General features: G+C 46.7%; 1 protein-coding gene across 5 annotated transcripts in view; it reads left to right on the top strand.

Annotated features, from left to right (window-relative positions):
- Positions 1–22,921, top strand: part of LOC110506476 (myotubularin-related protein 13) — a 150,985-nt gene extending 128,064 nt beyond the window's left edge. For 2 of the 5 annotated variants that reach the window (XM_090222253.1, XM_090222257.1), the window contains 21 exons: positions 246–441; positions 635–762; positions 2,050–2,225; positions 2,449–2,582; positions 2,674–2,875; positions 3,054–3,250; positions 6,122–6,262; positions 7,195–7,278; positions 8,788–8,862; positions 9,982–10,160; positions 10,994–11,170; positions 11,649–11,750; positions 17,318–17,503; positions 18,530–18,656; positions 18,973–19,103; positions 20,069–20,293; positions 20,380–20,487; positions 20,698–20,888; positions 21,049–21,136; positions 21,242–21,373; positions 21,538–22,921. In XM_090222253.1, coding sequence (XP_090078379.1) covers positions 246–441; positions 635–762; positions 2,050–2,225; positions 2,449–2,582; positions 2,674–2,875; positions 3,054–3,250; positions 6,122–6,262; positions 7,195–7,278; positions 8,788–8,862; positions 9,982–10,160; positions 10,994–11,170; positions 11,649–11,750; positions 17,318–17,503; positions 18,530–18,656; positions 18,973–19,103; positions 20,069–20,293; positions 20,380–20,487; positions 20,698–20,888; positions 21,049–21,136; positions 21,242–21,373; positions 21,538–21,636 — 3,078 coding nt within the window. In that variant the 3' untranslated portion in view covers positions 21,637–22,921. The remainder of the gene's footprint in view (positions 1–245; positions 442–634; positions 763–2,049; positions 2,226–2,448; positions 2,583–2,673; positions 2,876–3,053; positions 3,251–6,121; positions 6,263–7,194; positions 7,279–8,787; positions 8,863–9,981; positions 10,161–10,993; positions 11,171–11,648; positions 11,751–17,317; positions 17,504–18,529; positions 18,657–18,972; positions 19,104–20,068; positions 20,294–20,379; positions 20,488–20,697; positions 20,889–21,048; positions 21,137–21,241; positions 21,374–21,537) is intronic. The other 3 variants (XM_090222255.1, XM_090222254.1, XM_090222256.1) reach the window with 3 other exon arrangements.
- The last annotated feature ends 1,150 nt before the right edge of the window (positions 22,922–24,071 follow it).

The raw sequence follows: 24,071 nt of genomic DNA, 5'->3' as shown, positions 1-24,071 counted from the left end.
TAGTCCACTGAGACAGGCGCAAATCAGACAGGTTTCTTGTCCACCATGAAGAAAAGAAAATAGTGACTGCTCGACTAAAGAAATCTCGTTCAACCAACAGCCTACCGACCAGACAATCAACCAGTCAGCTAAATGGGGTCAGCCCTAGTTGACATGCTTAAGTACATGGTGTGCGTGCAGGTATCAGTACATACAGTATGTTCTGATGGAGTGTGTTTGACATGTGCATCCTCTACGCCACCCAGCCTAAGATCCTGCGCCCAGTGCTGCTCCCTGGTGAAGAGTTTGTGTCGGAGGGTCTTAGAGTGGTCCTGGACCCTGATGGCAGAGAGGAGGCTACGGGGGGGATGCTCGGGGGACCGCACATTCTGCCAGCAGAGGGAGCCCTCTTCCTCACCTCCTACCGCATCATCTTCAAGGGCTCCCCACACGACCCACTAGGTAAATCATCCAGCTAGCATCTAATTATTATTCCTTCTTGAGGTACCGCATAAGAAGTTGATAGTGCACTTTGGGATTCCCAATGTATATAGGGTATCATTTGAGATGAAGCCTGTTTTGGACTATGTTGTGTGGATGAGGTACATAAGCATAGAAGTGTATGTTGAGGTGGTGTATGTGTGTGTGTGTGTAGTGGGGGAGCAGGCTGTGATCAGGAGCTTCCCAGTGTCCACCTTGACCAAGGAGAAGAAGATCAGCGTCCAGAACCAACTGCAGCAGAACATGCAGGAGGGACTGCAGCTCCGCTCGGCATCCTTCCAGGTAACACACACACCTACTCCTGATGATGATGATGATGATGAAGGTACATTATTGAAGAGGTGATTATGATGCTATGGGCTTTTCCATTATTGATTTCATAGTGGAGGGATCTGTCTCCGTTCGTGGATCTGTCTCCGCTCATTCGTTCATTAGTCTATCTCAGACCGCACTGGGCCGATTTTGACGTAACTTGGGTGAATGATGTGTCTTGCCATAGAGATCCACCATTTACAAAATTACACTGATTGCCTAAGGCGGGAGCTGTAGTAATTAACTGAAATGTGTCGCCCATGTGTCATTCATGGGCGACGACATGTTTACTGTTCCCATGTCTCTCATTAAGTACACAAAGTCCTATTTCTTAGATTTTAACGTAGTTTTTCCAAGTATGTGAGTGTTCCCTCCTTTTGCCCCAAGCCATGTGTAAGATTGCAGAACATGTACAACAGATTCACAGAGAAGCCAGAATTACTGATCAGTTGTGACATTTGGAGAGATTAAAGGAATGCATAGGCTACAGACTCTGCCCTATATCCAGCCTGATATCACTACATTTCTTGGAAGTTATACGAGTAACCTATGTTGAGTTTGATTTGAAGAAGAAAAAAAGGCAACCGTGCACATGTTTTTGGTCTTTCACAATTCATGTAGTGCTGTAAAATTGCTATGGTTCATTCCTATCTTTTTAGTAACACGGACAATAAAACAGGCCTTTATGTGGCGAGGGGGTCACTTGGCCTAGCTGGGCCTGTGGGTGTGTGAGTGTGTGTGTTATCGAGCAAGAGTGTGTGAGTGTGTTGCTAAGCCTGGCCAGAGGGCTGTGTCTAAGTCTGGGGTGCATTATCAGGCCTTTATTGAGAGCTGCAGGCTGCTGGGGATCCACAGGAGAGCAGGGGGGGGGGGGGGGCTAGGTCTCCTCTCCTCGGGCAGGAACTGGTGGGATGTTGGGGGAGGGATGGATGGGGAGAGGAGGGACGGATGGGTCAGGGCGGTCAGTGAGAAGCGGACCTCACTCTGGAAAGACAGTCTGTGCGAAATATGTGAACATTCCGTACATTCTGTTTCCGATTTGCAATTATTAGTATTTGCTTCCCTGCGAGGAAAAAAACAACAACATGTGAATAGAAATATGCCGAGTTTTTGGGGCTTCACAGATGTGCATATCTGCCGAGACATTTTGATTTATGAATGCATTATTATTTTCCAGCCATTCCATGGAAAGCCATATGTTTAATCTGGAGGCAATGAGCTCACAGGTTCCCTGATGCGGTCCTGTGTCCCCTCCAGTTGATCAAGGTGGCGTTTGACGAGGAGGTGAGCTCAGAGATGGTGGAGGTCTTCAGGAAACACGTCCAGAGGATCCGCTACCCTCAGTCCATCTTCAGCACATTTGCCTTCGCCGCAGGCCAGACCACTCCCCAACTCATCCTTCCCAAACAGAAGGAGAGGAACACAGGTTTCAGGTCAGTCCCACCTCTGTCTGAGTGGTGCACAGTGACGCGCTATAGTCAACTCGTCAATGTTCTGTTAAAGTTGTTTTGGATGGCAAATCCCATTATGTGTTTGAAAGGTTCCTGTAATACCTCCCACAACAGACACTGCCTGTTTAGAAATCGTCCTAATCTGACGCTGGAATCAGACATGATAAATGATGTTACGGTCTCCTCTTTATCCTCCTCCTCACAGGACGCTGTCCAAGACCATTGTGAAAGGAGCCAAGAGAGCTGGGATGATCACCATGGGCCGTCAGAGTCAGACCACGCTGAAGAAGAACGACAGAGGGAGTCGGATGACCTGGCACGAGGATGATGACATCTCAGGTAGGAGCAGACTGATGTTAAACTCCTACAAGGAAGAAGAGGAGGGGAGTTTTGACGAGCTAGAGTTTCCTGACCTGCTTGTGTGTTCCAGTGTCAGATGAGGGTGAGCCACCCCCCATCAGCACGTTGAGGGCGTCAGAGAAGTCCACCATGGAGCAGCTGGTGGAGAGGGCGTGTTTCCGTGACTACCAGCGGCTGGGCCTGGGCACCATCACAGCCAGCTCCTCCCGCTCTAAGACAGGAGAGCAGTTCAGAGTCACTGCAGTCAACAGACTCTACTCCCTCTGTCGCAGGTACACACAACGCACTTTGTCGTATCAGATAAGAAGTTGGCGCCATGAGCAATGTGTGTGTATTGCTCAGAGGTGTATTCAATGTTCATGTATTGGTTGTATCAGATTAAACTGCCATCATAGGTGTCCCAGTAATGGTCTCCATGCTGAATGGGCTGATGGTGTGTGTAACCCACAGTTACCCAGGGCTCCTGGTGGTTCCCCAGTCGGTGCAGGACAGCAGCCTGCAGAAGGTGGCCCGTTGTTACAGACACAACCGCCTGCCAGTGGTGTGTTGGAAACACCCCCGCACCAAAGCTGTGCTGCTGCGATCCGGAGGCTTCCACGGCAAGAGTGTGGTGGGACTCTTTAAGTCCCAGAACCAATCTTCAACAGGTACATGACACACATTACCAGTCAAAAGTTTGGACACATACTCATTTCAGGGTTTTTCTTTCTTCTTTACTATTTTCTACATTGTAGAATAATAGTGAAGGCATCAAGACTGTTAAATAACACATATGGAATCATGTCGTAACCAAAAAAGTGTTAAACAAATCTAAATATATTTGAGATTCTTCAAAGTAGCCACCCTTTCCCTTTGACAGCTTTGCACACTCTTGGCATTCTCTCAACCAGCTTCATGAGGTAGTCACCTGGAATGCATTTCAATAAACAGGTGATCCTTGTTAAACATTAACTTGTGGAATTTCTTTCCTTCTTATTGTGTTTGAGCCAATCAGTCGTATTGTGACAAGGTAGGGGTGGTATACAGATTATAGCCCTATTTGGTAAAAGACCAAGCCCATATTATGGCAAGAACAGCTCAAATAAGCAAAGAGCAACGACAGTCCATCATTACTTTAAGACATGGAGGTCAGTCAATGCGGAACATTTCAATAACTTTCTTCAAGTGCAGTCACATAAACCAAGTGCTATGATGAAACTGGCTCTCATGAGGACCACCACAGGAAAAGGAAGACTCAGAGTTACCTCTGCTGCAGAGGATAAGTTCATTAGAGTTAACTGCACCTCAGATTGCAGCCCAAATAAATGCTTCACAGAGTTCAAGTAACAGACACATCTCAACATCAACTGTTCAGAGGAGACTATGAATCAGGTCAAATTACTGCAAAGAAACCACTACTAAAGGACACCAATAAGAGGAAGAGACTTGCTTGGGCCAAAAAACACGAGCAATGGACATTAGACCGGTGGAAATCTGTCTTTTGGTCTGATGAGTCTGTTTGAGATTTTTGGTTCAATCGTAGCGTCTTTGTGAGACGCAGAGTAGGTGACCGGATGATATCCACATGTGTGATTCCCACCGTGAAGCATGGAGGAGGAAGTGTGATGGTGTGGAGGTGCTTTGCTGGTAACACCGTGTGTGATTTATTTAGAATTCATGGCACATTTAACCAGCATGGCTACCACAGCATTCTGCAGGGATACGCCATCCAATCTGGTTTGCGCTTAGTGGGACTACCATTTGTTTTTCAACAGGACAATGACCCAACACACCTCCAGGCTGTGTAAGGGCTATTTGACCAAGATGGAGAGTGATGGAATGCTGCAACATGGCCTCCTCAATCACCTGACCTCAACCCAGTTGAGATGGTTTGGGATGAGTTGGGCCGCAGAGTGAAGGGAAAGCAGCCAACAAGTACTCAGCATATGTGGGCTCTCCTTCAAGACTGTTGGAAAAGCATTCCTCATCAAGCTGGTTGAGAGAATGCCAAGAGTGTGCAAAGCTGTAATCAAGGCAAAGGGTTGCTACTTTAGAGAATCTCAAATAAAAACTATATTTTGATATGTTTGATGTTCCAATCGGACAATTCCTTTGTCTGTACAAATGAAGTGGAACGTAGCTACCTTTCACGTGAGCGCGCCAGACCGAGGCTGTGGCACTCTGCCAGACCACTCACTCAAAGAGCCCTTATGAGCCCCTCCTTTAGAGTAGAATCCTCAAAAACGGTTCTAAATACTGTTGACATCTAGTGGAAGCCTTGGGAAGTGAAACAAAACTAATATCACCCAGTATCTTCAATGTGGGCTGAGTTGAAAAACTACAAACCTCAGATTTTCCACTTCCTGGTTGGATTTTTTCTCAGGTTTTCGCCTGCCATATGAGATCTGTTATACTCACAGACATCATTCAAACAGTTTTAGAAACTTGAGACTGTTTTCTATCCAATACTAATAATAATATGCATATATTAGCATCTGGGACAGAGTAGGAGGCAGTTCAATCTGGCCATGCTATTCATCCAAAAGTGAAAATGCTGCCCCCTATCCCAAAAATGTTAAATAAGGCATATTGAGCTGGGCTAGAGGGTCTACAGTGAAATAAGGCAATAATTACTAACCAAAACAGCAATGGACAAGGCATATTGACATTAGGGAGAGGCATGCGTAGCCGAGTGATCATAGGGGTCCAGTGAGTTGCTCGGCGGGCCGGAGACACGGCAATTCAGACAGCTAGCGGGCCGGGGCTAGCAAGCTAGCAGAAGGGCCTTAGAGGGACGTTGCGACAGAAGAAGTCTGTTGTAGCCCCTTTGTGCTGTTACTTCGGCAAACCAGTCGTCATGGATCAGCAGGTCTCCGCGTGGTAAAAGGGTCCAGGCCAAATGGCAAAATAGGTATAGTGGCCAAAGAATTTGTCCGATGGGCCTCTTCAGCTGCGATGATCCAGGTGGAAAGGTTCAGAGCTTGCGGTAGGAATCCAGAGATATGGAGAAAAATAAGTCCGATTTGCTCTGGTTTGAGTCGCGCTGTGCAGACTGGCGAGAGTTGTCCGGGCTAAAGGTAGCTGATGACCGCTAGCAGTGGCTAGCTGACTACTAGCTAGTTAGCTGGCTAGCTTCTGTTGGGGGTTCCGGTTCAAAAGTAAAGAAAATAGCAGATCTATACCACATTGGGTGAGGCGGATTGCAGGAGAGTATGTTGAAGTTGACGTTAAGAAAAATATACAAAATATATGCGTGGAAAAAATATGTATGACAAGACAAAAGACGTTTGACTACGCCATCTTGGATTAGAATTAGAACTATTATTCTACAGTGTAGAAAAACTCTTGAATGAGTAGGTGTGTCCAAACTTTTGACTGGTACTGTACATTACTTACACACACCTGTAGAAACCTTTTGATACCATTCTCGTTAGGCATACACCGTATGGAATTTAAAGGACTTGCATTACACAGTCATGTTATACAATTTGGACCATTGAGGATGAATATGTCTAATGACTGGTGTCCTCTCCCTCTAGCCCCTGCCAACTCTTCAGAGTTGTCCAGTAGTCTGGAGCAGGAGAAGTATCTACAGGCCATCCTCAACTCCATCCCCGTCTACTTCAAACTGAACGGCAGCAACACTCTGTCCAACCGCTCTCTCATCGGCCTCTCACCAGGTATCCCCTGCTCTGTTCTGCTCTGGGCTCTGTTCTGCTATGGGCTCCGCTCTGGATTCTGTCCTGCTCTAGACTGGTGGTATTTTTCCCACTCTTGTCACTATTGTTTTTGTGTGTTTGTTCTCGTTCCTTCAGTTTTATTCTGCTGATTATCTTAGTGAGGTTTCCTCTAGGCCGCTGCCTGTTATTTATGTTGTATCCGTTGTGTTTGGAAGGAACTGCGGCACAATGTTGTGGTTATGTAAGAGGAACAGGACACTCAGGGGTCACCCTCCATCCATCTCCCCAGACTTCACCCCACCGCCGAGTGGAAGTCCAGAGAGCTGTGTGACCAGTACATACCCTACGCAAAGTCAGCGGGATTCTGTTTCCCATGTAACCACAATAGATCTTTAGTCTCTGGGAACTGGATCAAAACACACCCTGAATCAATGTCAATGGCATCCATCTCCCAGCTTTAAGATCTACGTCTGCAGGGATCAAATAGTCTTAAAGGGGAAAATAGGATTCCCAAGGCTTGATAGCTTCAGACTTTCTGATTATGTTCTGATCCGCTGATTGGAACTTAAGCAACGGGACACGATTGTCGAGTGTGAGCCCAAGGCTTAGGCCTAATTTGAAACACAGCGATCAGTATTTTTCCTAAATGTAGGTAATGCAACTCTGTTCGCTCGCCTCATTTAACTCTTAAATAATCCCTGTTTGCGGTCAATCTGGCCTAATCTCCCAGGTCTGTGTCCATTTTGGGAAGTATCTGAGACACACTGTTGGGTAGTTATGTTCTCAGATGCTGTGTCTGACAAATATAGATGGTTAGTCATCCAGGCATGGTTTTCATTCCCTGTCCTCTCTGGGTCTGTGTTACTGTGTTTGTCCTGGTTACAGCTGAATGGTGGTGTTATCCCCGTTTCATGCCTGTGTGTCCTCTTCAGGCAGTGAAAGGAGGACATCTAGAATACCAAAGATGGCTCCCGTCCATTTGGACATGCCCTTCTCCAACAGCTTTGCCAGAGGAGGTGAGTGCTGTGCCCACGTGTCACTTCCTCAAAGTCCAGTATATCACACTGCAACCGCAGTTCTGGAAATAAACTGGCCCCCTTTTGGTCTATGACTCAGCTTTATTTGCCATTAATACACATGGCGATGGTCTGTGTGCTACATGTTCGTTAGGGTAGCAGATGTGCCCCGCTCGTGCACTATGCTAGTAGGTCACAACTTCATATGAACAGATTGACACATTTCCACTTCAACATGGTAAACATCCTATAGGAGGAGCACATAACTCCTGTGAAATCCACGTGCATTTTCTGACCGTTTACAGTAATGGTATGGGGTGGAATGACACGTTAGGCAAATGACTGTGCATGGCCCAGTTCAATACACTGAGCAGTTTCCGTTTCAAATATAGCACATGCTGTGGTCTCCGACATCCCATCGTTAGTGTAATATTAACAAGGAGGTTGATCTGTTTATTGATTCATGCTAATTCATCTGTTGATCTCTTAACTCTTATTGAACATGGCCTAGTTGTATCTTACCAAATAAATGTGACCTAGTAGTCTGGTATGCCCAGTGAAGATGTGTCCTAGATTTTCTGGAAATTATAAGATGTCTGTTATTGGCATGCAGCTGTCTGCATCATGGTTTGAGAGAAGTCTTCTCTGGAAGTTGAAGTGCATAAGTGTATTGTTAGGTTAGTTGCCACAGTTCCTGTAATATTTAAACACAAGATTGCTATACCCAAAGGTGACTTTCAGGGTCATTGCCAGCTGCATTAAGTGGAGTTTGATTTGTCTTCTTAATAATCTTCAAATATTTCCAGTAGCATGGCTTCTGTGGGATATTCATCATCGTTTTTAAGCAACATTGTGGTGGAACCCTGCACGGAGCCTTCACCATGTGCTGCCACTTTTAAGAGCGCATCAGCAGTAAGGAAGGAGGAAATAAAGACAGCTCTTTCAGTTCTCTGGATTGGGAGCTCTTGGTTGGCACGACATTTTGATTGCGTGTGCTATGCTGCGTGTGCTATGTCCTTGTTTATTTTCAGCGTGTTTAGTTTATAAAGTGTTTAACTCAATGGTCTACAATGTCATGCATGTTACCTCCATCCTGTTCATCTCAAGGCTGAATTGCAAATTCATATTTTCCTTTGGTTTTCATATCTTTCCACCATCCAACCCTGTTGGTCTCTTAAGTCTGGAGCCTAGCTCCTCATTTTAATTTAATTTCACCTTTATTTAACCAGGTAGGCCAGTTGAGAACAAGTGCTCAGTTACAACTGCGACCTGGCCAAGATAAAGCAAAGCAGTGCGACACAAACAACAACACAGAGTTGCACATGGAATAAACAAACATAGTCAAACCATGTCCTGGTCCCTTGATGTAACCCCCCAGGTAACCTTATGACTGTGTGTGGCACTATGTTGCCCCTACGGTTGGGGGATTGAGTGTGTGCTGGTATGTTATGTCCTTCTGATGTTGTGATCTTTCTGTGCCCCCCTCACCCCGCATCCATTACCTGCCAGTGCTTGGGTACAGAGATAAGCTATTCACTCACTCAAACCAAAAACCTGCCACTAAGGGGAGAATCCAAAATCAAGGTATAGTGGATATGTCTACTCTCTTCAGATCTCCCCCCTCTCTTTCTCCAACCCTCTTCATTAACATCATCTTCTTATTTCCTGGTCATTGATTCTATGTAACCCACACTCATGCCTCTGTAACAGTTAAAAATGTATCCTGTGTGCTCATCTCTCTTTTGAGTAATAAGGAGTATCTCTGTAGAGATTCCTAGTTTCACCCATTGCTTCCTCTTTTGGTACGCTTGGGCAAGGCTGTGGTTCTTCTCTGCTGGAAAATAATCTGACTGTGGTCCACTTCAGGGTAAATGTGGGCCACTTGTCACTGAATGTGATGTCTCAGCAGTTGTGGATGTGGTCAGTCAGCAGTCTTGGCCCTGAGGGAGGTACTGTTGGCCCAGCTCAGTCATGACAGGCAGCTCGGGAAGGAGGCCTCTGTGGCTTAACCTCTGCAGTGTATTCAATGTGTGTCTAGCCGTCTCAAGCCGAGATAGGATTTAGAATGTAAGTTACCTGTCTATTGGTTGATGGTTTGATTGGTTGAGAGCTCACTATAAATTGTTGTAATTGATATCCGGCAGTTTAATTGGACGATGTACTCCAAGCCAAAGCTGCTTAAACGCTAAATGTGGTGTCCTTTTCCTGATCTACAGCCTGGCTCAGACAGGGCCCCTAGGGGCAGTAACAACAGCATAAGCAAATCAGAGGAAGTGTGGTTTATCACAAAAGGTTCTATCATATACAGATCTTTATTGTAGGTATCTTGGTGGGAGTGGTTTGTCAAAGAGAAATCAGCATCGTTCAGTTTCTTCCCCTTGGATTAGTGAATTAATAGATCTGTGCCCGTAGATTTGAGTCCGAATTCTATTCTTCAATGTGTCAATATGGTGTAGTCTTCATGTCGCTATGTGCCATTCTGTCATTATCATTCCGTTATCTGTTTCCCCAGTATGGTTGTCTCGGCTGTTTGTGCTTAACCAACCCCTCTCTGTGGTCATACACTGTCATGTCAAAGATAACGACAGAGGAGCACATGAGTATTGAACCAGGCTAGTTAGCGCCTGTGTGTTCCAGCCCTCTATAGGCCTGCAGTGCCAACTCTAACTGTACTTCTCTCTCTCTCTCTCTGTGTTGTTGCAGGTGTCTGGGCCAGCCTGCGTTCCAGCAGCCGCTTCAGCCAGCACCCTTCTGCAACCGATGTTGGTGCCAGGCTGGCAGGGAAGGATTTGGCGCCCCCTGAAGGCAGCGAGAGCCTGCATGCCCAGCTCCTCAAACAGCAGGCTGCCCTCTACATTTTTGGAGAGAAGTCCCACCTCAGGGTAAGACGAGAGCTGGGTCCAAACTTTTAGGGGATGATGAGTCCATAGAGTGTGTGTGTGTGTGTGTGTGTGTGTGTGTGTGTGTGTGTGTGTGTGTGTGTGTGTGTGTGTGTGTGTGTTCAACGTAAAGCTTTGTTGTTATTGGGACCTTCAGGTGAAATTCTCAGTAGGGGTCTGGCTAGACTGTTCCACAGAGTTATGGAGTATTTGTCTATGTGAGGGCTGGTACATTTTTACAGGATGGGGAATCAGGTCACTCCATTCTAGAATGTGTAACCACTCTTTTGTTCCAGCAGACTACATTTCCAAACTGATAAGGGGACTCTTGATTGCCATATAATCAAAATGATGATTTATTATTAATACAGTCCCACATCTCTGATAATATTACATTTGGACTGTTGTTGGAACGTTCTTCTCGTTTCAGTGACTTGTTCGAGTGGAGCAATGTGTGTGTGTGTTGAATGTGAAATTGATATTCTTTTCCTTGGCTAGAAGAGGTTATAAATAAATGTGAGCGTGGTGGAGTCGCCAGCTGTGCGGGTGGCTGTGATTGGCCAGTGGCCACATTGACAGAGACAGTCTTCTCTTAAATGAAACTTCTACTTCATTTCATAACAGAAGCCCTATTTTTACCTCATACAGTACGTCCCGAGTATTTAATATGTTCCCTATCTTTGTCTTCTGCTTTAAACATTTGTTTATTTCTGTCAGTCAGTTTCAGGTGTCTTTTAATCGGTCTTTCAGAGTGTTATTTTAATGTCTGTGTCTACCTGTGATAGTTGACTCTCGGGGACTGTTAATTTTCATTGACATTTCTCCTGTTTTGTCAGGGCTTCAAACTGGACTCTACTCTGAACTGTGAACTGGTGCCTGTGGACTTTGCTGACACGCGCCAGATCAAAGGTGCCTTTAAGAAGCTGCTGAGGGCCTGTGCTCCGAGCGCTACGTCTTCAGACACGCAGGACTCCTTCCTCAAAGCCCTGGAGGACTCTGAGTGGATCCTTCAGGTGAGCTCCCATCAAATACACAAACACACACTCACCAATACACATGCATACACACCCTCCTACGGTTTCCACAACAACTCACTGACCCTCAGTGAGAGATCTGTGACAACGAGCTAGCGGCGTGCTCTCCATGTTCTTTCTGTGTGACTCTGACCTCATCCTATATTCTCTCCTCATCCAATAAGCTTATTTTCCAAGGGAAATGATAACGATACAAACAGACATGGGAGAACTACCAAATTGTTATCATAGTGACCCTCGCAGCGTATGGCCCTGCATTAAATGTGTCATAAACTACAGAACAGTATTATCTGGGAGAAGCCCTGCTCAGGCTCCACACCGTCTTCACAGGAACAGCTTAACGGCATGAACTGACTGTGTGTGTGTGTGTGTGTGTGTGTGTGTGTGTGTGTGTGTGTGTGTGTGTGTGTGTGTGTGTGTGTGTGTGTGTGTGTGTGTGTGTGTGTGTTCCCTGCAGCTTCACAAGCTCCTGCAGTTGGCCCTGATTCTGGTGGAGCTGCTGGACAGTGGCTCGTCAGTCCTGCTGAGTCTGGAGGATGGCTGGGACATCACCACACAGGTGAGCCTCACGAGCACACACACACACTGCCTCTCCCCCAGCAGGAGTAGTGGAAGAGAGGGACTGGGGATGTAGGAGAGAGAGGGGGACTGGGTTTAGGAGAGGGACTGGGAGGGTAGGAGAGAGAGGGGGACTGGGTGTAGGAGGGTAGGAGAGGGACTGGGGATGTAGGAGAGAGAGGGGGACTGGGTGTAGGAGGGTAGGAGAGGGACTGGGAGGGTAGGAGAGAGAGGGGGACTGGGTGTAGGAGGGTAGGAGAGGGACTGGGAGGGTAGGAGAGAGAGGGGGACTGGGTGTAGGAGGGTAGGAGAGGGACTGGGAGGGTAGGAGAGAGAGGGGGACTGGGTGTAGGAGGGTAGGAGAGGGACTGGGAGGGTAGGAAAGAGAGGGGGACTGGGTGTAGGAGGGTAGGAGAGGGACTGGGAGGGTAGGAGAGAGAGGGGGACTGGGTGTAGGAGGGTAGGAGAGGGACTGGGGATGTAGGAGAGAGAGGGGGACTGGGTGTAGGAGGGTAGGAGAGGGACTGGGAGGGTAGGAGAGAGAGGGGGACTGGGTGTAGGAGGGTAGGAGAGGGACTGGGAGGGTAGGAGAGAGAGGGGGACTGGGTGAAGGAGGGTAGGAGAGGGACTGGGAGGGTAGGAGAGAGTGGGAAGAAAAGGAAAAGAGAGACATCTTGGCTGCAACTGACAGGTGAAACGTCTACACCCGGTGTGTCAAACATACGGGCCGAGGTCCAATTCTGCCCCACGGGTGGTTTGATTTAAAAAGTGTTTGTGTGTGTATATACAGTATATCACAAAAGTGAGTACACCCCTCACATTTTTGTAAATATTTGAGTATATCTTTTCATGTGACAACACTGAAGAAATGACACTTTGCTACACTCTAAAGTAGTGAGTGTACAGCTTGTATAACAGTGTAAATTTGCTGTCCCCTCAAAATAACTCAACACACAGCCATTAATATCTAAACCGCTGGCAACAAAAGTGAGTACACCCCTAAAAAAATGTCCAAATTGGGCCCAAAGTGTCAATATTTTGTGTGGCCACCATCATTTTCCATCACTGCCTTAACCCTCTTGAGCAGGGAGTTCACCAGAGCTTCACAGGATGTCACTGGAGTCCTATTCCACTCCTCCATGACGACATCACAGCGCTGGTGGATGTTAGAGACCTTGCACTCCTCCACCTTCTGTTTGAGGATGCTCCACAGATGCTCAATAGGGTTTAGGTCTGGAGACATGCTTGGCCAGTCCATCACCTTTACCCTCAGCTTCTTTAGCAAGGCAGTGGTCGTCTTGGAGGTGTGTTTGGGGTCGTTATCATGTTGGAATACTACCCTGCGGCCCAGTCTGCGAAGGGAGGGGATCATGCTCTGCTTCAGTATGTCACAGTACACGTTGGCATTCATGGTTCCCTCAATGAACTGTAGCTCCCCAGTGCCGGCAGCACTCATGCAGCCCCAGACCATGACACTCCCACCACCATGCTTGACTGTAGGCAAGACACACTTGTCTTTGTACTCCTCACCTGGTTGCCGCCACACACGCTTGACACCATCTGAACCAAATAAGTTTATCTTGGTCTCATCAGACCACAGGACATGGTTCCAGTAATCTATGTCCTTAGTCTGCTTGTCTTCAGCAAACTATTTGCGGGCTTTCTTGTGCATCATTTTAGAAGAGGCTTCCTTCCGGGACGACAGCCATGCAGATCAATTTGATGCAGTGTACGGCTTATGGTCTGAGCACTGACAGGCTGACTCCCACCCCTTCAACCCCTGCAGCAATGCTGGCAGCACTCATATGTCTATTTCCCAAAGACAACCTCTGGATATGGCGCTGAGCACATGCACTCAACCTCTTTGGTCGACCATGGCGAGGCCTGTTCTGAGTGGAACCTGTCCAGTTAAACCGCTGTATGGTCTTGGCCACCGTGCTGCAGCTCAGTTTCAGGGTCTTGGCAATCTTCTTATAGCCCAGGCCATCTTATGTAGAGCAACACTTCTTTTTTTCAGATCCTCAGAGAGTTCTTTGCCATGAGGTGCCATGTTGAACTTCCAGTGACCAGTCAGTATGAGGAAATGTGAGAGAGATGACACCAAATTTAACACACCTGCTCCCCATTCACACCTGAGACCTTGTAACACTAACGAGTCACATGACACCGGGGAGGGAAAATGGCTAATTAGGCCCAATTTGGACATTTTCACTTAGGGGTGTACTCACTTTTGTTGCCAGTGGTTTAGACATTAATGGCTGTGTGTTGAGTTATTTTTGAGGGGACAGCAAATGTACACTGTTATACAAGCTGTACACTCACTACTTTACAGTGTAGCAAAGTGTAATTTCTTCAGTGTTGTCACATGAAAAGAAATACTCAAATATTTACAAAAATGTGAGGGGTGTACTCACTTTTGTGATATACTGTATATATAACTCCGCAAAAAAAAAATCCCCTTTTCAGGACCCTGTCTTTCAAAGATAACTCGTAAAATCCAAATAACTTCACAGCTCTTTATTGTAAAGGGTTTAAACACTGTTTCCCATGCTTGTTCAAAGAACCATAAACAATTAATGAACATGCACCTGTGGAACGGTTGTTAAAACACTAACATCTTACAGACTGTAGGCAATTAAGGTCACAGTTATGAAAACTTACGACACTAAAGAGGCCTTTCTACTGACTTTCTAAAAATACCAAAAGAAAGATGCTCAGGGTCCCTGCTCATCTGCGTGAACGTGCCTTAAGCATGCTGCAAGGAGGCATGAGGACTGCAGATGTGGCCAGGGTAATAAATTGCAATGTCCGTACTGTGAGACGCCTAAGACAGCGATACAGGGAGACATGACGGACAGCTGATCGCAGACCACGTGTAACACCTGCACAGGATCGGTACATCTAAACATCACACCTGCGGGACAGGTACAGGATGGCAACAACAACTGCCCGAGTTACACCAGGAATGCACAATCCCTCCATCAGTGCTCAGACTGTCCACAATAGGCTGAGAGAGGCTGGACTGAGGGCTTGTAGGCTTGTTGTAAGGCAGGTCCTCGCCAGACATCACCGGCAACAATGTCGCCTATGGGCACAAACCCACCGTTGCTGGATCAGACAGGACTGGCAAAAAGTGCTCTTCACTGACTAGTCGCGGTACTGTCTCACCAGGGGTGATGGTCGGATTCGCGTTTATTGTCGAAGGAATGAGTGTTACACCGAGGCCTGTACTCTGGAGCGGGATCGATTTGGAGGTGGAGGTTCCGTCATGGTCTGGGGCGGTGTGTCATAGCATCATCGAACTGAGCCTGTTGTCATTACAGACAATCTCAACACTGTGCGTTACAGGGAACATGTGGTAGGCGACCCCCGGGATGCTGGCCTTCTAGGCAGAGTTCCTCTGTCCAGTGTCTGTTCTTTTGCCCATCTTAAACTTTTATTTTTATTGGCCAGTCTGAGATATTACTTTTTCTTTGCAACTCTGCCTAGAAGGCCAGCATAATGGAGTTGCCTCTTCACTGTTGACGTTGAGACTGGTGTTTTGCGGGCACTATTTAATGAAGCTGCCAGTTGAGGACTTGTGAGGCATCTGTTTCTCAATCTAGACACTCTAGTGTACTTGTCCTCTTGCTCAGTTGTGCACCGGGGCCTCCCACTCCTCTTTCTATTCTGGTTAGAGTCAGTTTACACTGTTCTGTGAAGAGAGTTGTGCACAGCGTTGTATGAAATCTTCAGTTTCTTGGCAATTTCTCACATGAAATAGCCTTAATTTCTCAGAACAAGAATAGACTGACGAGTTTCAGAAGAAAGTTCTTTGTTTCTAGCCATTTGGAGCCTGTAATCGAACCCACAAATGCTGATGCTCCAGATACGCAACTAGTCTAAAGAAGGACAGTTTTATTGCTTCTTTAATCAGAACAACAGTTTTCAGCTGTGCTAACATAATTGCAAAATGGTTTTCTAATGATCAATTATCCTTTTAAAATGATAAACTTGGATGAGCTAACACAACGTGCCATTGAAACAAAGGAGTGATGGTTGGTGATAATGGGCCTCTGTATGTCTATGTAGATATTCCATAAAAAAAATCTGCCGTTTCCAGCTACAATAGTCATTTACAACATTAACTAAATCTACACTGTATTTCTTATCAATTTGATGTTACTTGACCCCAATCTTTTAAACGGTAGTATATCAATGAAATGAAAGCTAGACAGTCGGGGAGCGTATATAATTTTTTTTAAACGATGGTTATAGAGGCCAATTTTGACTACATATAACACATTTTCCCTCCGGGACCTCGTTGAAGACTGTATGCAGCCTCCATGGCAAAATGAGTTTGACAACCCTGGTCTACACTTACAGGTAAGGAAATAGGTCATCACGTCGTCAGGTCTAATACACAGCTACGCCTTTAGTTTCAACGACTTATTTCCAAAGTTGTTCTGGCACTACACTACCAGACAACCTGGTTAGTACACCATGCTGAAATGTTCACTCAGCGTTTTGTCACATTTTTGCACTGTGAGCTCACATTTTCCATGCCAACCTGTTAAGTGAGCGTGTGTTATTGGGGATGGCATTGTGCGCGTGGCCTCCCAATGTGTTTACTGGGCCCGTAAAGCCCATGGCTGTCGTGTAAAAGCACCAGTGTAGCCTCGCTTCCCGTGCCTGGCACGTGTCAGGCCCAGAACATCTTGCTCATCACGGTGGGGCCTGATCAGCCTTGCTCCAGGAAATGGGCTCCATATGCCTTGGCTCTTCATCTCCTGACCAACTCATAGACACCCAGCAGAGGAGAAGCAGATCCCTGTGTTTCTCGCTCTCCCCTCTTTCCTTTCTAATAGCCCCCTCTTCAGTGATGGTGCTATGGTCATTTAGGAGCTTAGGTCTGTACTGGGGAGGACTGCTGGGCTGTGATGAAGAGGACTTTTCACCAACTCCAGAAAGCCTGCAAAGCCTGCTCTGTTTTTTTGGAGGGTACAGTGGTGCTCTAGAGAGGGAGTGCAATCTGTTTCCCTCATTCATTCCACATGCATCAGGGTTCATCGGTTAGCTGACACAGAGAGGGATCCAGGCCAAGTGCCGGCAACATGTGTGCAGTCAGACGACACGCTCTTACAGATATCAGCCATAACCGTCCCACTGCATATAGAGGGAGAGGATTCAAACCACAGACAGGAAAGGTAGTGTAACCACAGACCAGGGAGAACAGAGGTTACTGGTTTGGAAAACGGGGTCAATGGAGACCTCTCCTCGTCACCTACCCCTCTGTCACAGAAATCCTAAGTCCTTGTCACGCCGTTGACAGTTGGCAGCTTAGTCAGTCTTCGGAGTTTTAAAAGACTTCAAGAGTTTTATTTCATTCCCACCCTCTAACTCCCCCCGTGTCTCTCTCTCTTTCTCTCTCTCTCTCTCTCGCTCTCTCTCTCTCTCTCTCTCTTTCTCTCTCTCCTTCTTTCTCTCTCTCGCTCTCTCTCTCTCTCTCTCTCTCCTTTTTCTTTCTCTCTGTGTCTCTCTTGCCGATGTTCTCTCTCTTTCTCCCTCTCCCTTTCTCTCTCCCTCCAGGTGGTGTCCCTGGTCCAGCTGCTGAGTGACCCGTTCTACCGGACTCTGGAGGGCTTCCAGGTGCTGCTGGAGAAGGAGTGGCTGTCCTTCGGCCACAAGTTCAGCCAGCGCTCCAACCTGACCCCCAGCAGCCAGGGCAGTGGTTTCACGCCCATCTTTCTGCAGTTCCTGGACTGCGTGCACCAGGCAAGCCTTGCACACCCACCTCCGAGTCCCACACCCCTTTCATTACCCCCCGTCCACACCCCTCTTCAACCCCTTCCCTCCCTCCCACCATACCTCCTCCGTGAGCTCATCACATTCCTTCAGAGAAGAGAAGAGGAGGCGGAGGAGGAGAGAGACTCAGCTGTCATTATCTATGGACTCGGTTGATTTTTTGTACTCTGCAATCCCCACATCGGATAAGTAATTTAGACAGAGTTGTACGCTGGGGAGTTTCAGCTGCAGGGCTGTTGCCCAGATGGTCTGTGAACCCCACGGTCAGTGCTGTGCTTTTCCGTGCTAGTGTTTTTCACCATCCCCTATGCATTTCCTCAGTGTTAAGAGCACCGAGTGGGAAAATTGCTGTTGTGGGGATTAAAAGTCTCTCACCTCGGAAGGCAGGGTGAGGAGGAGGGGAGGAGGGTGCAGCTGAAGTGGATTGGGTTTTACATGCTCAAATGCTAACTTTAGAGAACGTTGTGTTTTCTGTCTCCCCCAGGGTCCGGCAGGCCAACTCCCATACACTTACATCAACACATAGTTTCTGAGTTTGTCTTTTGTAACTGGAGGGGCGTCTGCCAAGGAGGCCTGACAGAGGTTCTCTAGGGCCGAAGTGCGATAAACAGGGGGAGAGGGAGTTTGATGAGTTTCTGAAAATAGAAGTTCCTCATCTCAGACACAGCTGTTGTTTTCGCCAGTACGCCCAGGTGGCCCAAAACATGCAAAAGAGCGGCAAGGTCCTCTCGCTTGGCCACTGCTGCACATTGCTGGACCGCTGCCTTCTAGCTCGGCCCTGCTTTTGTCTGAGAGTGATGATGTCAGTCACTGGCCTTTGCTCCCTGGTCTCCATTTAATTCTGCCAGTAATGGGGAGTGTATGTAGTCATAACGGACCCATCTGTAGTCATAACACAGGAACATGCTCCAGCCATCACAATGTGTCACCTTTCTCTCTCTCTATCTCTCGCCACCTCTCTCTCGCCATCTCTCTCGCCATCTCTCCTCATTGCAGATCCAGGACCAGTGCCCCTTGGAATTTGAGTTTAATCAGCACTATCTGAAGTTCCTGGCATACCACTACATCTCCAACCGCTTCAAGAACTTCCTCCTGGACTCCGACTACGAACGCCTGGAGCATGGTCGGTATAGTACAAATACAGTGTAAAGGGATGATTTAACAGTAATGCCATTAAGATCTGTATCTGTATTTAAAGTCTTTGGCAGAGTTGCGGGATTCAACAGGCAGAGTGTTGAAACTACTGTTCTGTCTGTGAAATGATAGTGTGTAATGATAGTGTAATGGGTCAGGTATTTCAGGATACTGACATGTTGCTGTGAAGCACTTCTAAATTACCTAGATCCTATCTCTTATCTTAGATCAGGGATTTGTCAGCTGATAGTGGTAGTGTGTCTCGGCCTGTTGAACAACCTTGTCTTTGTCTCACTCTTCAAAAGGCACATTGTTCGAGGACAAGCCGGGAGACAAGCAGACCAGGAGGGGGGTCTGTATCTGGGAGTGTATCAGCAGAATGCACCGGAGGAGTCCACTGTTCTTCAACTACCTGTACAGTCCCACAGAGGCTGAGGTGACTGCTTGTTTGTGTGTCGTGTATGTTGCAACTCCCCAAGCAAGTTTGCTGCCATCTCTGATACGTAGTGTTGGTACTTCATTCTGTTTGTGTATGTCAGCCAGATCCCCAATGGCCTTTTCTCTAGTTCACCCACTGACTCACACTTACGCACACCCATGTTCTCCTGTTCTGGACGTCCTCAGTAGAGATACACAGGGATCTTCACACTTTCCAGAGCAGCCAGTCCAGCTGCTAAAACTTCAGATCTCTCCCAGATGACATCCACAATGATGGATGGCCAGTCTGCCACTCTCTTGCACCAGATGATGCCTTATTGCGATGACCTTCCAGTGTTCCTCTCCCAGTCCTGCTGAATGTTCTGTAGCAGACTGTTGATGTCGATGAAGACCGTGAGTCACAGGCCCAGGAGAGCCCAGCTGAACTCTGTTAGCAGTTTCTTATCAGTGTTGTTCGGGATCTTTTAATATCTGTGGTCGTAAAGGAAGCGTCTCACTTAGCCTCTTCCAACTCCCTGACAGGGACTTTCTGATGTTGCTGTTTAACCCTGTCTATGTCTGGTCTTCAACTTCAAAGTCCATCCCAATGGGTTAGTTGTGTTCATGGGAACCGTAAATCCTCTTCCCGCTGGCCAGCGATCGCGGCGGCTGTACCCATTATTTCAGGGGCGTATAAATCAGTAGGAGGTGGAGGCAAACAGCCTGCGTGTTTGTACACCCCGGGCCCCGACGTGATTAAGTGCTCGGGGAAGTGTTAGGTCCGGTGGGCAGCATTCTTTCCCACTGGCTGTTGACAGTGGTGTGCTCACTGAGAGATTGGACAGATTCACATCATTGGGGAAAGAACTCTACTCTACAGACTTGATTTCAAACTAGCCAAAATAGATATTTGTCTCATGTGTTATCTGTGTAAACATATCAGATTATCATAAGTTGTTTTTTGTTGTTTCATATGTTATTTAGCCGGTGCTCAAGCCCTCTATTAGCATCCCTGCTTTGAGGAAGTGGGACTTCTTCACAGGGGAGACCCTGTGCACAGGCCCGTCCTATGACTGGAGGATGCTGGCTGTCAGGTCGGAGAGCATGGAGGAGACGGACACCATCGCCACCAGCAAGAGGAGGATCGTGTGGCCCTGCTACAGCAGTGTGGGGCGCGCCCAGCCTGACGCCATCACCAAGCTCCTGGCTGTGAGTTCTAAAAGTCTGAGCTGGGATGATGTTATCCATGCCTGACTATGTGCCTGACACCGATGAGAGCCCTGTTGTTGTTGCAGGACATAGAGCGGCTGGAGGGGGAGATGAGCCAAGCACCAGAGAGGTGGCAGGCCACTCTGGAGAGGGTCCGAGTCAGTATCCAGGAGGACCTCAAACAGGAGGGAAATGTAAGACAAACACAACACACTTTCCCATGTTTTCTCCTCTGCCCCCGACTCCTGTTTCCCATAAACCTCACTTACCCTGAACTCTTGTTTACTGGACAGTTCAACTAGACAGCATTGTTTGACTCGTCAATCTGTGACAGACCATCGGGAGGATGTTTTGTCTAATGTTTCATGGCTTTTCTTATTCCATCTGTCTTGTCTGTTTTGCAGCTCCGCAAGCAGTCTGCGTCCACCTCGGGGCTGATCCCCACGTCCAGTCTGCAGGCGTTCCAGAGACGTTCCATACTGCACCTGCCTGACACTGGCTTGGGGGAGGACAGCAGCACCACTGCCACTAACGGGGTCAACCGCCGGGCCGCCACACTCTACAACCAGTTCACCCCCAAGAATGAGGAAAACAGGTGGGTCTCCACTCCCAGCACTGAGACGGCAAACAGGGACCGGGACTTCCAATTAGTCCTGTTTCCTCACCCAACTCTTCTGTAAAGCGTTGACACATAGACAGAATCTCTCTACCAAGCAGATGTTTTAAATTCATCTTAATGGTGTTTTTTTTTTCAGATCGTTTGAGGGGATTCTTTACAAACGAGGAGCACTGCTGAAAGGATGGAAACCTCGCTGGTTTGTTTTAGACATTACAAAACACCAAGTGAGTATTACAGCATGTTGCATGTTGCTACCAGTCTGTTCCAGACAATGTCTCCACTCCTATGCCAGTGGTGTTAAATGTATGTGTGTGTGTGTGTTGTCCCAGCTGAGGTACTACGACACGGGGGAGGACACTAACTGCCGGGGCCACATTGACCTGGCGGAGGTGGAGTCAGCTCTGATCGCCACCCCCACCATAGGAGCTCCTAAACACATCAGTGAGAAGGCCTTCTTCGATGTGAGTGTCTCTCTGGTTCTCCATTCCTCTGTCTGCTTGTGATCTTGTGATCTTTTCTGTGTTCTGTGGTAGAATACACTCCAGCCATGGCATTATCAGGCTCTGTATGTCACATCCACCTCTCCTGTCACTGTTGAACCATTGGTTGGGTGTTGTCATTCCAGCTGAAGACCACCAAGCGAGTGTACAACTTCTGCGCCTCGGATGCCCAGAGCGCCCATCAGTGGATGGATAAGATCCAGAGCTGCATCTCCGACGCGTGACCTCTGAACTCCCCAGCCAGGGCGTGGTCGGGATGTGGTCAGGTCACTGCATTAACACTAAGTGCAGCAAGGTGGCTGAGGGCAGAGACGTGGGCACATATATACAGTACATATTCAGCTCAGTCACCATGGGAGTGGCTTTAACATGAGGACCACAGTGATCTAAGTGCCTGTTAGTGGAGGCTATGCCGTACATCCATCCATCCTGCTGCCTTGCAGGACTTCAGGCAGTCTGCCTGACAGCTTTAGGAGTTGATGAATGTGTCCTGGTCTCTGCCGTCAGCTCTCGCTGTACTGTACCTTGTTACTACTACAGGGATCAACACTTATAGTGAAAAGTAAATGGCTGAAACGGATGGCTGAGCACTAAGGATAGTTTAAGCCATTTCAGTTGTAAATAGATAAAAGCAATAGCACTGGCCATTTTAAACTGTGGGTTCAATATATAAACGAAAATATATAAGAGAATTTATATTAGATATTTTACAATGAGGAAAAGGTGTTGCTGCTTGACAAAAGGTCTAAACCACCAAAAACGGAGGTTTTGAAAATGCACAATATGACAAGGCAATTTGTTTGCACTTAGTTCTATAATATGCACTCCATATAGAATTATAGATTTTCTTACTGAAGCGAACAGCCAGGCAAAAGGCATTACTTTATAACAATGTATAAAAGGACCTTTCCTTATCAAGACAAATTGGAAGAGAGAAAAAACACTAAAGTTCAAAACATTTTCCTGACATTTTATATTTAAGTGATGTCCTCTATTTTTAAACATACACTATGAATGTTTTGACTCATGGATAACAGTTTGTTTGTTTTTGTGATGTAAATTATTTTTTTTTATTAAAAGAGTAACTCATTGTTAAAGTGTGGTGGCTTAATGTTTTATGTAAATACTCATGTGATATTCCATTTTTTTTATATATATATATAACGTGTGTATGCTTTTCTAACTGAGACTGTAATAAGACCATGTCTTATGTGCCAATATAGTAACCTTGTTTCCTATCTTTGATGAGACTGACTGAGCCATTGTGTCTTTAGATGAAGAGGAGTCGACTCTTTCTCAGAATATCCAGAAAGGCTCTGTCGTAAGGACTTTTAAATCAATCGGTCAGACGGTGTTTGTTTCATCTGTTGTCTGCACCTTCCAGTTTGAGAGACCAAAGCAAAAGAAGAGCAGTCATTTCAGAAGCTATATGTTACTGTGTCTTTTGTACCATGTTTTGCATTGATACTAATGTTTGGTTTTGTTTATAAATCAAGAGTACTTGAACTAGCCAGATGATTGGTGTGATTATTTTACAGTAGATATGACGGCTGCATATTTGAGATTAAGAGAATTTACAAATTGTGAATTATGTGGCTTCTGACGAGTGTTTTTTTTTTTTCAATCTGACAATAATAGCCCTTTAGATGCCACCTACATCTAAAAGGGATGAGAGTATATTCAGGCGCCAGTAAGTCTCTATTGTAGGTTGCAAAATACCTCATTTATTTGCAGATAATAGGTCACAAGATATAGGGAACAAACCTGAACCTAACCTAAGCCACTTGAAATAGGTTTGGCTTGTTATGAACCTCTCCTCTTGTTAAAAATAGTCTGTCTTTTCTCATGAAAGGTAAGCAGACACCACTGCAGCAGGATAGTTCATAAGGCCCGAGCCAAAACTGGGCTTGGCAAGGATGTTTCACTTCCAACAATGAGTAAGGAACTGGGCGAGAAACCCAACACAGAGCCACTGGCGTCTGCTTGGCGAGACTCGAAGGCACTCCTGGTCCTGGAGAGACCTGTCCCACAGCAGGAAGGCGGGAAAGCCCTAAACTGAAGTTCTCTAGAAGACATTGTGGACGTGTTCCTGATCCTGAGCACTCTCTCCCAGCTGGCTTGTACTGCGAGCAGGTGCAGTGCTGGCTAACATCTGGACAGACGCTTCTCTGGCAGGTCTCTCCATATTTAGCTGCCCCCTGGAGGAGTGGATTTACGCCTCCGCCCATGACGAGAGGGATGAGGCGGAAGTGGGGTTCCGGTTGGATTTTCAGGAATGGAGCCGTTGGGACTCCTCAGTCCCTTAAGGAGAGTTAGTGGTTTAAAACTCACTCAACAGGCCGATGATGAATCCAAATTCACTGGTTCACTGCTGTGATTGTAGTTCATTGACTGTTCTATGACTATTTCACAAATAGATTGTCTGTGTTAGTAAATAATCTATTACATGAGGATGAGCAGGACATGAGACCTGGTTGTATGTTACACAATTCTCCAGATGCAACAGTGCATTCGGTAAGTATTCAGAACCATTCCCTTTTTCTACATTTTGTTACGTCACAGCCTTATTCTCAAATGTTCCTCATTGATCTACACACAATACCAAAGCGAAAACCGGTTATTAGACACTTTTGAAAAGTATAAAAAAAACAGAAATACC

The sequence above is a fragment of the Oncorhynchus mykiss genome, chromosome 26, assembly GCF_057628025.1.
Source record: "Oncorhynchus mykiss isolate SJ-2025 chromosome 26, ASM5762802v1, whole genome shotgun sequence".
Lineage (NCBI taxonomy): Eukaryota > Metazoa > Chordata > Actinopteri > Salmoniformes > Salmonidae > Oncorhynchus > Oncorhynchus mykiss.
Note: the sequence above shows the minus strand (reverse complement) of the source record. Positions and strands in the feature narration are given on the sequence as shown.